The sequence below is a fragment of the Acanthaster planci genome, linkage group LG15 (genome assembly GCF_054643075.1).
Source record: "Acanthaster planci isolate LZ-2023a linkage group LG15, COTS_SCS, whole genome shotgun sequence".
NCBI classification, from domain to species: domain Eukaryota; kingdom Metazoa; phylum Echinodermata; class Asteroidea; order Valvatida; family Acanthasteridae; genus Acanthaster; species Acanthaster planci.
This window is the reverse complement of record NC_141791.1, coordinates 9131907-9144552: the sequence shown is the minus strand read 5'-3', so window position 1 is coordinate 9144552 and position 12646 is coordinate 9131907. Positions and strand designations below refer to the sequence as shown.

Below are 12646 nucleotides of genomic sequence, written 5' to 3'. Positions count from 1 at the left end.
CGGAACAAAAGAGCCCTTATGTAACACTACACAATGAAAGCTCTATATAGAGCGGGCGGCGTGGCTGCAAAACCAAAGGGTCAATGGACATTGCTTGTGAGGTCTAGACTCACCACGAGACAGTCATTTTATGGGGTTTAGGCATTCAGGGAAAAAAAATGAATTTTTAAAGATTTTTTAAAAACTAAAAATATGAAAAAACGGCCCGGCAGCGCATGTAACAGTTAAAAAAAGCACCCAGCAGCAAGTGGTTAACATGCCCTTTTCTACGACAGTGAGGTAGGATGCGATCCACATGCCCTAATCCAGTTCACATTACGATACGTGTGCATGTATACATGTAGCACAAATGCCCATGCATACAAGTGTACGTACATGTAAAATGCACTCATTGTTTGGAAGTGTTAAATACTCAATACTTCAGAATGAACATTGATCAAAAGGTTCTCAGACGCTGGGATCAATACCACAATTTAAAGATGACGGTGATGTGGAACACACACCATTGTTACACCACGGTAAAAAATTATGCATTTATGTTTTTTTGAGATCATGATATACAAAAATACACATGTACCAAACAGAATATAAACAATGTTTTCGCTGTGGTACATACATGTAAGTGGGGTACATTACCTTGATCATTCTTATGGTTGAAAATGTCTTTTTAACTGCATTATACTGATGTGACCTTGGATACAAGGTTGCATGGCCACAATGGTACTACATTAGTTTAATACATGTCTATGACCACCACTTTTGGTTTACATTGTTTGACATTTTAACTAAGTCAATTTCACCTCAATTTCACAGTAATGTCAGCAGATGACTAGTGTTGGGCAGTTCCAGAATGCTCAGAGCCGGTTCCGGCTCCAGCTAAGGACTGCAATTCCGAGTTAGAACCGCCGCCCAAAGATATAAAGAAAAACATAAGGTTTAATAAAACACATTAAAAATCTGTGGCTGCCATGCCGCAGGCATATCACGCCGGTGCCACTGCACTCACCAATGGCACAACAGACTGGGTTTTGGCCTTTCATGGGCTTTAAGATTATCCACAGCGGGTATATTGAATTTTATTTTTACCTCTTCGTAGACTAGTCATGGCTGGAATAAATCTGCAATAGGCATATACAACCATGGTACAACACAGTGCTGCTTCCTCCTGCACTAGTTTCAACTCTATGTACATGTATAAAAAGACTTTAATCAAAACAACAAACGATTCGCCTTTGCAAGTATATGTAACTTCACCCATAATACAAATGGAATCATTGACCATGGCATGGAACTTCCTGTATGGCTGGGATCACGTGTACTTATTGAACATGTGCCAACGTATCGTAAATGGCCATGGATCATGCATAAACTGGTCATTTGTCCACAGTGGGTGTATTAAAAACTCTGATACATCCACTAACTTGCAAGCTATGCCGTTGCTCGGGTCCATGCATGGAACTGGCTCAGAAGCGAGAAGTTGAGAACCGAGACCCTCGCTGGTACACAAGTTCGGGCAATGGCTAGGCTATTTCTTAACCACGTGACGATTTTGACTGGTGTCATACATGTATATGCGGAAAGTACATGTACAACATGTCACACCGAAGTTCCAGGCAAAATTCACCAATGTTGAAGTCACAACCACATGTAAAACAGTCTTCGAGCTTCATGGCTTCCGGCCGTCAAAGCTCCGCTGCGCCGCACATGCAATAACCAATGAGGTTTGGTACCCAGACACAGGGGTATTTTACAGTACAGTTCTTTTCTGTACGCATTTCCCCTTGTGTGGAAGGGTGCCCTGCTAAATGTACAGCGTGCTTTACACATACACGTGGGAGCGGCAGTGACTCGGATTCAATGCTTGGAGTTGTCACTCAAGGGCCCTTAGCCGTAACTGAGACTCAGACTTGATGTTTGAAGTCTGCTCTTTGAATGTGGAACCGCCAATGGTGGGTACCCGTTTCTTCACAAAAGCAGGGCCGCCGATTCTGGGTTTTTTTGGAATCGCGGTTCTACTTGCAACTGGGAGCACTGCACAAGCCTACAGATGACAGCAGTATGGTTTCAAAATGTTTCTCTCTTGTTCCAAAAACAAGACCAAAAATTTGAGTTTTAGTGAGATATCAGTCTGAAGAGAAACACAAAATGTACTGCGAGTGTGCAAATATGGCCGTCAAATTATGCATCCATACAAAACAGGCACAACGAGGGAGATACTGCAGTTTAAGACATTACCAAGGAAAGAATTAGTCGTACGGTATTTCTAAAAATTTCCTCGCAAATTTCAAAACAAAAAAGAGTGCTCCCTACCGATTCTTCAATTTAGTTGAATTTGTCCAATAAACACTGTCAGGGAGACAATTTCAGTGAAATAAAATGCACTGTGGCACGGTAAAATGTATTTCTCTTCATTCCCTTGTATTCATAAAATCTATTACACGTACTCTGGCATAACAGAACAATTGATAGTCTGTTTTGATGGGATCCATGGGTTTGTGCACTGTGGTTCCCTACACAGTAGGCAAATGTACAATGTGCATGGCAGAAGAAATGTGCAAGTCAGACATCAACAAACATGAATATCCCAACTGTACACTGTACTTCCCTCTTTAAAAGTACACACTTTACACCGTTTGTTTTACTGCTTAATTTGCTGTTACAGGTCATTAATTAATGGAGAGGGTGGATCCAGATACAACTTGTGTTTAACACTTACAAACTGACAGATGCAGAGATTCACAGTACGTGTAAAAGCTCTTTTTAAACTAAGACAGGTACTGTGGCACTTTTTGAGCACAGGCTTTCATTGTTCCTATCAATTTCTCACCTGTTTACCCTGCTGTTTCTGTTCACTTCGCTTTGATTGAGTCTTTTCTGGAATAGCATCCCCCGCATCTTTCTTCGTTTCACTGATATCAACTTCCTGTTGATAAAAGTCACAAAAAAGTTTCAGTCAAAAAGAATTCTATACAAGTACACAGATGCTTGTCATCAAGCACACATGTATGCACGATTGCATGTCATCGAACAATATTGCACATGCTTGATAACATGTAGGATTTCCTAAGTGAAAGTACATGTACGTGTATGTGTACTTGCACAAATGCTTCTTTTTCATCTTTTACAAAGAGACGCTTTGGAGATTTTCATGAAGTACATGTATTAAAGCAACTGGATTAATAACCATATCCTGCCGGGGAGCCTGGTTTCAGGTACCTTGGGATTGTACACATACATGTAGCTGGGGTGCCCGAAATCGGACAAAAGAGCCATGGGCCTTGTATAACAAAAGACGGTACTTGGAACAAAAGACAGAGCTGCAGGGAATTGCCAACATTTTTTCAGTTGTCTAAAGCGGATGAAATCCATCATTATTTTGAAAGATTACACCACTGTTTGTGGGATTCAGTGCGAACGGATTACCACTGGGGACAAAAATGCTCCAGCACTCCAGCGATGAGCGATACAATACCGTTGCACGCTAATCTTGGTCTGTATTGAAAAAATGCCAGCAGCACGCACTTTGCCAGTTTCGGGAACAACAGAAACTTATGTAACACCACACAATCTGGGCTCTTCTTACAAGGCGGCAGGCCTGGCTGAAATACTCTGGCATCTGTCAGATTAGAGTAGCCACCAGACAGTCACTCCATGGTGTTTACGCGTTCAGGAAAAAAAGACAAGAATTTTTGAAGATTTTGAAAACTGAAGATATTGAAAAATTGCCCGTATGTAGGCACTGCATTTTTAAAAGCACCCAGCAGGAAATGGTTAAAATGGGTGGTGGCAGAATGTGGTAAATCTCTTTTGTGAGTCAGTGAGATTATAAAAAACAGAGATTCAGCCCTTCAGTGTCCTGTCTAATGTTCACTGTGGTGAGTTTGTATCTAGCTTTAATCATGGATATTGAATCATAATGAAGAATCATTCAAAGACTGGACAGGGGTACACAATTGAAAAGAAATTGTGCAGAAATCCCACGAGCCCTTCAGGAAAAAGTTGAAGTACACATACATGTATAACAATGGGACATCCAATATTGTTGGTATTGACACAATTGTGTATCTTTGGAAGAAACTGTCCTTGTGATTATGGTTCAATATACACATCAAATCCAACTTATAAGAGATGTGCTGGTTACTGCTCTGTGATTATGTCGGGCATTTACAAGTACATAACGACACATCTTTTTGACAATCACCTGTATCAGCAATTCTGATAAACATGTCAACATCAAATTTTGACCCTTACATGCTTTTATGTACTCCACCACATTTAGACCTTTCGGGGGCATACACTGAGCATCCAGTGTTAGGACACACGTCGGGCAGGGCAAAAATCCAAAAATTAATTTCCATCTCCCCAGCACAAATCCATCCTTGAAACACATTTAGACAGTTAAGACTAATAGAGGAATTGCACTACATGTTTTTTCAATAGTTCCTTGCCATGTTGAAAGAACTATTACTGAGTACCAACTGCAAGGGGTCTACTGGCCAGAATGCTACTCAGGCTGCATCCGAATCTGTTGTCTAGAGCTAGGTCTAGTTTTTCACTCTATTTTTGAGAGGTTTACACAGGCATACATGTGCTTCACATTCGGATCTTCTTGCACACTAACCTTCCACAATAAGGTTCTAAAAATGCAATCTAACCTCTTGTTTCGATTCCACTTGTATTTTGAGTCTTGATACAATGTTACCCAAGCTGAATCCTTTATATGAGGCCTTGCTACGTTTCTCCGCTGTGCTTGTCTTGGATGGGATCTTGCTTTCCTCTGACATGTTAGCATTAGTCAAGTTTGAAGTAGCATCATGATGAAAAATTACATCATCTTCAGCAAACACCTGATTGGTTTCACTCACACTCCCTCTCTCAAAAGTTTCATCTGTAGCAAGTACATGGATGTTTTCTCCCGATTTGCTATCTTTATCAGGTGATTCACTGCCTTCTTGGTTATATTTCTTATCGTTGCTCTCAATTTCTGTGTCACCAGTTTCAACATCTTCAAAAATATCATCAGATGCCTCTATTTCTCCCTTCACTTCTTCAGATTTATTCAACATTTTCAGTGCGTCATCAATTGTCTGTTCTTTTTGGGGCCCATCTTTCTTTATTTTGTACTGACTGCAATCTATATCTTGTCCAAAAGTGTTCAAGTTTTTAGGACTACTCATGCCAGCACTGCAGCCTTCATCAGTGATTCCAAGTGTGTTTGAATGCATACTATCCACCATTTTACTTTCTTCTATCTTGTCAGAAACAGGGGGCAACAAAATTGAAGCTTCAAATGCCACACATGCACCATTTTTATCATATTGATGGTAATCAATGGGTGTTTCTGTAGTCCTGTTATCTCCCTGTGAGGAGACCATCTCCTTCAAGTCCTGAGACTCCATATCATCGTCATGACGATTTTGAGTGCACAGGTTTTCATCATTCTCTTTGACTTGAATCTGATCTCTCAAATCTTCTGATACTTTGGAAGTTGATTCATTCACAGTATTATTTTGATTTTCATTATCAGAATCATAATCTGATATGACTGAACAAGAAATACCATCCACACAATGAGGAGGCTCTCTTTCTGCAAGTTGTTCACTCTGTTTAACAATGCGACTTGATTCTGAAGTACCAGTGGCATCAACTTCCAGATCTTCCATGACTGCAGAGCTGTCTTCTACAGTACATGCACTTCTTGGTATAGATTCTTGCATACTAACATTGTTTTCTCCTTCTTCACTCTCTGTCACAGGAGTAACTTCTATCTCTGATAGCAATCTCTCTTGTTCCTTTTCTACATTTACAAAAAGTTCATCTTTCCTGTGTGTTTCCATTTTTGCAAACGATGTTTCCCGTTTCCTAGTCCAAACAGCAGTTTGCTCAGAAGAGACGAATGGTGAAGACACATGTACGGTTTGGCACTGCAAAAGGACATAAGAGAACATTAATTCACTTAGTGACACAATGGCATTCTCAGACAACTTTTCTTCTCAGACCAGCATCAGTGTATTGATATAAAGATTAATTACATAAAACAGGTTTGCCCTTACCCAACGTATACTAATAAGCCCTGTATGCTCAGTGCTTGTCCGAGAGCTTGCGAAAAAACCTCACAAGCTTACTCGGGTCAAATGAAGCAGCAGGTACCGTTCGCGGTACCCGCTGCTTCATTTGACTCGGACCGGCCAGCCGACCCCGGCAAGCTCGGTGGTCGAGTGGTTAAGACATCTGCAATAGTAAGCAGGAGGTCGTGGGTTCGAGTCCCACCTGAGTAAGCTTGTGAGGTTTTTTCGCAAGCTCTCGGACAAGCACTGAGCATACATTGCTTATTAATACACGTTGGGTAAGGGCAAACCTGTTATATATAACTAACATCTCCCCAACACAAAAATACATCTTGAACATATAAAGATTGACAAAATTGACTGCACTCACAGGGTTTAAGATTGATGTTAACACCAAGTATTAATCTGGTATACTACATCATTACGGATATTACTTCTGGAGAATTTTGTAAAGAAATGAGGAAAAAGAGGTACAGTGTAGAGTTTTATGTTTGGGACCTTTTTTGACTATTCCTTAAAAGGAATGGGGCTGTTTTAAAAATCTAAATGAAGTGTAAATACGCTTTAGAACAGCTATAAACCTTGTATAGGTTCTATTACTACAACTGAGGTTTTCCATAAGAATGAAGTCTTTGTAACAATACTAACAGCATGAGAACACCTACATTCATAGGAATTTTTTTCCCTTTTCCCACACAGCTAAGCAACTTTCTTCCCTCCCCCTTCTGTCCCTCGTGGAAAAATACTGCCTTGGTCTGCACATTTCAATGAACAATAATTTAATCAATTTCACAATGTGTTCTATTTAGACTATCAATTTCTTCAAATCTGTTGCCTTTCAATAGAGGGTTTGCAAGGCTGCCGACGTGCTCCACAGGGTATGCACAAAGGAGATTTCCCTGTGAAGCAAAATGTCTGCCGCGTAAGATGGCTACCACTCAGCCTCTATAGATACGGATCATGATCCTGTAAATTGCACTCTCTCTTGAATGTTTTTAATGTTACAAAGCCTAAAATGCAGCTACATGCACTGGTAACAAAATTAAAAAAGGTATCAAGACAAGTATCTTGTTGGAATTTTGAATACTTAAGTATACTTCCCTTCTTAAAACAATTACTGGGGGCACTTTCCATGTGACGATATCATGAAATCTACACATACATGTACATGCATTCATCAAGTATATACATGGAAGAGATTCACCATGGTCATGGCTACTAAAAACTCCAAGTCATTACTCCACGTAACTTGGAGATGATTGTTTATGTGGGGTCTTAACACTATGTGTATTTTAATCAAGCTTTTGCGGTAATGATCTGGAAATGCAGGCTCTGCTTTTTCAATCAAATTTTCCTATGACAGCAACTGTGAGGTGCCAATAGCTCTTGAAAACAGTGTAACAGAGGTTTTGGAGCATGCATGAGACCACTTTTTTTTTTGAAATCTGAGATTTTTACTCATCAATCTCTTGTTTCCACCAAGCAACGATTTCACCATTGTTCATTACACTTCGCATGGCCAAGCCATGGCATTTAGGTTCCACCAGTTTTGGGTGGTGAGGGATATCCAAGGTCTTGCAATCTGTCACAGCTATGCAGCGCATGTCACGCATCCTGATTTATCAGCTTACAAGAAGTAACGTGGCAAGGATGGTCACACAATGAATACAAGATGCCATCTCCAGGTGGGGGATTTGAAAGATCTTGCAATCTGTCACAGCCACACAGCGCAGTGCATAGTTACACAGAAAAGACCCTCATGCAATAAAAACAAGACGCCACTACTGCCTCAAAAACGTCGAAAAGGGATACGGAGCAAGCTTGACCATTGGCCGGCCCAACGCATGCACATGATGAACACAAATGGCATAAATGGTGCAATCATTGTTGGGTGAAGGTAGAGATTGGTGAGTAAAAATCTATATTTTTCAGGAAATACTCAGTCTCATGCTCTGAAACTCCTGTACGAGTGTTTTCAAGAGCTATAGGTACCTCAAGTTTGCTCTCACAGGAAAATTTCGATGTAAAGCGGTTTTCAAGTTGTGGATCATTCACCTCTCAAATTTCATTAAAAAACCACTAGCGTTACGACTCCACGTACACTACCATGACTACATTGGCTCAAAGTCAGAGTAGGACAGAGCAGTGACTTTTGAGTTATCGAAGTAGTAAACAGCCATCTCCAGGTCACGCAGAGTAGTGACTTAGAGTTCAAGTAGGTCATGGCAGAATTCAAGTCAACTTGGTCGAAAACCAACTCGGTCGACTTGGTTTAAGATGCAGACATTTGTAAAAAAAAATTCTTGAGTTTATGCTTTTTTTCTGTTCAGTGGTATCTAATAAAATTATTTTTGCTCTTGAAACGTTTTCATTTATATTTCTTGTATATTTCACTATTTTCGTAATGATACATTTTCTTGTTTTGGGTTGGACATTTTACAGTGGGAACTTTCATGCAACATTAAAACCCCCGTTTTCTATTAGATAATCTAATATCTGGTAATAAACCTATACGCTATTTTGTAGCCTATTTAACACTCTTTCAGATGATGTGACCTTTGATGTGAAATATCTAGTTCAAAGTGCTGCAACTTGGAACGGTAAATTATGTCGCAGTTATCAAATTAGCTTAATATACTCACCAATGTCCTTGATGATACATATTTAAAATCGGCCATTAACGGCCAGGGCAAAAATGTTTACTTTATTCATAAATTGGTAAGTTGATGTTTTAGCTACAAAGATAATCAAGTGGGAAATTGCCGCAATTCATCGTTGTGCCCAAAAAAAATTTGGTGAGCAGTCTTCAGCCGGAATTAACGCGCGTTGACGAAGACATAAACAGCACCCTCTGGTGCCGACATTCGTACACTTCATTGCACGGGATAGCTATCGCGCATTCAACATTGTCCTGTCTAGCTACAGCTAGACAGGAATCAGCTTCGTTTTAAGAACTTCCCTTTGCTTACAAAGGTAACTTGTAATTGTAGATTTGAAGGACATAGTTGGACATAAAGTGGTTGGTATTTGAGAATAATTTGGGATGATTTTTCTTACCAGGGAAATGGGGATAAGTTTAAAGCTAATTCAGTACTAACCAGTGAAGTTATTTTTTTTCGCTTATCTGTGTTGAAGACATTTCCCAGAGTTGTTTTTGATAAAAACTGTATGAAGTGTCGTTGACCCGAGTTTGGCGATTTTCCAACCCTTTGCTACTGACAAAAAACAGGGTGCTTGATTTTGGAGTGACCTCGTAGCCAAGATTCTTTTCGTGAAAAGGAATACGGGTTGGCTGCAATTTTTAAAAAGAATGTTTGAGAAATGAAAGTCGCTAAAAATACATCGATATTCTGCGTTATGTTTTCTGTTGCAGAGAAAAAATCATGTCGGAAACACGCTTCACTTTAAACCAGGAAATCCTTGATAAAGACTTCAAAGGAAAATGGATTGGGTGACATAGACCAAGTTATGTGCGGATCAACAGGGAAATAATCCAAGACCATGGCCTTGTTGGAACAGAGCACACCGAAGAAAAAAAACAAGGCGAATTAGGATTCTTCGGGAACAATGGAGAAAGAGATCAAAGGGTTAAAGGTGTTCATCAGAAAAACAGCACCTCAAAGAATTCCTGGATGAGCCGTTTTTGGATGTTGATCAAGAAGAAGGCATGAAAGAATCTGAGGTGTACACATCATCACTTACTGTTGTCGAGGCCCTGAATTTATCCTCGGTGTCATTTGGATCGTCAGATAATCGTCAAGACAAACAGACCCATTGTGATCGTCCAAAGCTACTTCTCCATGAAGTAGGTGCACAACAGCGGTTTCGGAGGACTCCATCCTACAAGATTTGCAAGAAGAAGCTGAAGAAAATGGCGTCTCTACCACCCAGCTTCTGGGGTATTTATTTCATAAAGAAAACTACATCAGCAACAGGAAAACGGCAGATGCTGGGCTGAAACTTTTCAACAATTCGTTGATTGATAATGAGTTGGCTGAGGACAAAGGACTCTACATCTTATCTTCATATGATCTGGGCAGAACATTGTACACTAACTTGAGACGTGATTTGAAAGATCACGTGACACTTCCAGCTCATTACAGGTTAATGGAAAAGAAGCGCTCTGTAACTCCTGAATTGCAGCCTTATAGTCATGGTGATTGTGAAGGCATCACAGCTTCTCTGAAAGAATCATGCACCATACATGTGAAAAGACTTATTGAAGCTCACCCAGAAATTGAACCAGTTGAGTATAGGGTCGTATGTAAAGACGGGCTTGACGGATCCGGACGGCATTCTATTTATCACCAGAAGGGGCAGACTGAGACATAGAACATGATTTTGTATATGTGGATACTACTGGAAATCATCAGAGAAGTTGGTTCATCGGCAGAAAGCTCATCCAAGGCATCAGGTACTTTACATACATTGGACTGGATCCTGAAAATTATCTACCACTTGGCCGCTGGTGTAAGGACCTGGAAAGAAAATATGCTAAATGAAGCTAAGATCAGAAGAGCCAAAGAGAACGTCAGAGCCTCAATATATGAATAAACTGGAATACGGGTGGACGAACCTGACCCAAGGGTGGTACCTCCATGACGGGTCCACTCAGCAAAAGGTTGCTTCATGATATTCCCATCCATCAAGCGTTGATTGAATGTGTCCCAGAAAAGGGGGACAGTAGAGCAAACATTGAGATTATTGTAAAAAACATATCTGTCATTCTTCGTCTTGTTTCAAGCTCAGAGTTGGTAAATTCAGACAAGCTTGATGTACTTTGTAAGGACACAAGCCGACTGTTTCTGCAGCAGTTCCCAAGTTTCAAATTTACCCCGTCTGTTCATCAGGTTCTTGCCCACAGAGCAGAATTAATTGCTGCAAATAAGAACCGCAGTTTGGGAAGACTTTCAGAAGAGCCATTGGAGCACAACAACAAAAACATCCGCAGATACCGAGAGCAATTGTCTCGGAAAATGACCCAAGAAGATAATTTGACTGACGTCTTTCATCGTCTATGGCTGAAATTCGACCCAGTAGTGCACTCCTTTCGTTACACCAACAACTGTACATACTGCGACGGGGATCATCATGTTCGCTCCTGCCCTAAGAAAATGACAGATTTCGAAGTCCACATCGAAGACGAACTTTTTAATTCATTCCTCATTTAGATAACCTACTCTGACAGGTACCATTTTATATATTGTTTCCGGGACTAAAGATCACCTGGAGGAAACATCACAGCGATATTTATTTACATGGGCCTACTCGGTTTGAAAGAAATTAAAATAATCCACATACCTTGTTACTTTTGCTATTGGGTCATTCCACAAAGTTGAGACACACTTTATGACGGTGTTCCTTGTTACATCCGCAACTTTAAACATTTGTTTCAAGCATGTGGATTCGAAATTGACATTGATATAAATTTTGCAAGGTTCTTGTAGGGTGTGCTTTATCCTTGCAGAGTAATATGAGTTAACAGGCTATAAGGGTTGCGGATGCAACAAGGGACACCGTCACAAAGCGTGTCTCAACTTCATGGAATGACCCTATTATTTCATTAAGCGAAACAGAGAACAAGATACAGCAATAAACTTACACTTCTGTAAGAACAGCTCAGACAACACAAAAGTCTGTTTTGTTCTTGTTTTGCCACAATTTTTCATTATTTTGTGATGAATCACATTTTGCCATTTTTTATATCAAATAACATGATCATCCGTTTCCTCGAAGCAAATTGTGGCACGCGAGAGACATTTCTTCAGAAAACCTTGTCAACAGAGGGCGCTGCCGTTTACTCACAACGGAAGATTTCAGTGAGCTTTTTCCATATCGCGTCTCGGAAACACCTTGAGTCTAACTTCAGTACCCAGCAGACTCTAAACAACTTCCAAATACCTATGTAATTGTTATAATATATGATGTCGAAGTATTTCGACTGTATTCTCTGATGTCCGGGTCAGGTACGATTTTAAACCACTGTGCGGTCGCAAGTCAACTCAGTCACAGGCCAACTCGGTCTCTGTGATTATACAAATGTACATAATAAACTGTGGGGTAGACCCCGAGCAGGGACAGGAAGGTATTTCCATGCACGTTGCAATTAATGTTGCCTGGCAAACATGTTGCCAAGCGCTTGGTGCCGGTAGGGCACACATAAATAATGCCATGTTAATCACAACTATTTATGAAGTAAACTTGAAATAAAGGATTCAATATTTCAAAAATGGTCATCAACATTGAATGAAAAAAAGTGATCGATATGAAAAGGAATAAACACTGCAAAATTTACTGGGGATCATTAGTGGGTCTCACAAACAATCTGATCTAGTTATTCTGTTTGGTGTTTGTTTGGTTTGAAGTCATATGCCAAAGGGGATAAGGAGTTAAGGAAGAGAAAAGCTCATGGAAACTTCATTTTATTAATTTTGAGTTAAATCAATAAACACCATGCAAGGGATTAAACTTTGTGGGTGCAAAAACATGCCGATGCACGCCTGACCCCGGCCACTAAACTGATGAGTTGGCACACAAAGTTCAGTCCGTAAATAGGCCAAAAAAATAGAGTTAGTAGC

The 12646-nt window shown here is 40.2% G+C and overlaps 1 protein-coding gene and 1 pseudogene across 1 annotated transcript in view; one reads left to right on the top strand and one right to left on the bottom strand.

Moving 5' to 3' along the window:
- LOC110974906 (zinc finger MYM-type protein 3-like) overlaps positions 1-12646 on the bottom strand; it is a 144679-nt gene that overhangs the window by 118558 nt on the left and 13475 nt on the right. The window contains exons 2-3 of the mRNA XM_087146662.1: positions 4656-5924; positions 2828-2923 (exon numbers count right to left, since the gene is read on the bottom strand). Of these exons, the coding sequence (XP_087002788.1) occupies positions 2828-2923; positions 4656-5837 (1278 nt within the window). The 5' untranslated portion in view covers positions 5838-5924. The remainder of the gene's footprint in view (positions 1-2827; positions 2924-4655; positions 5925-12646) is intronic.
- LOC147796671 (uncharacterized) lies at positions 8176-11239 on the top strand (annotated as a pseudogene).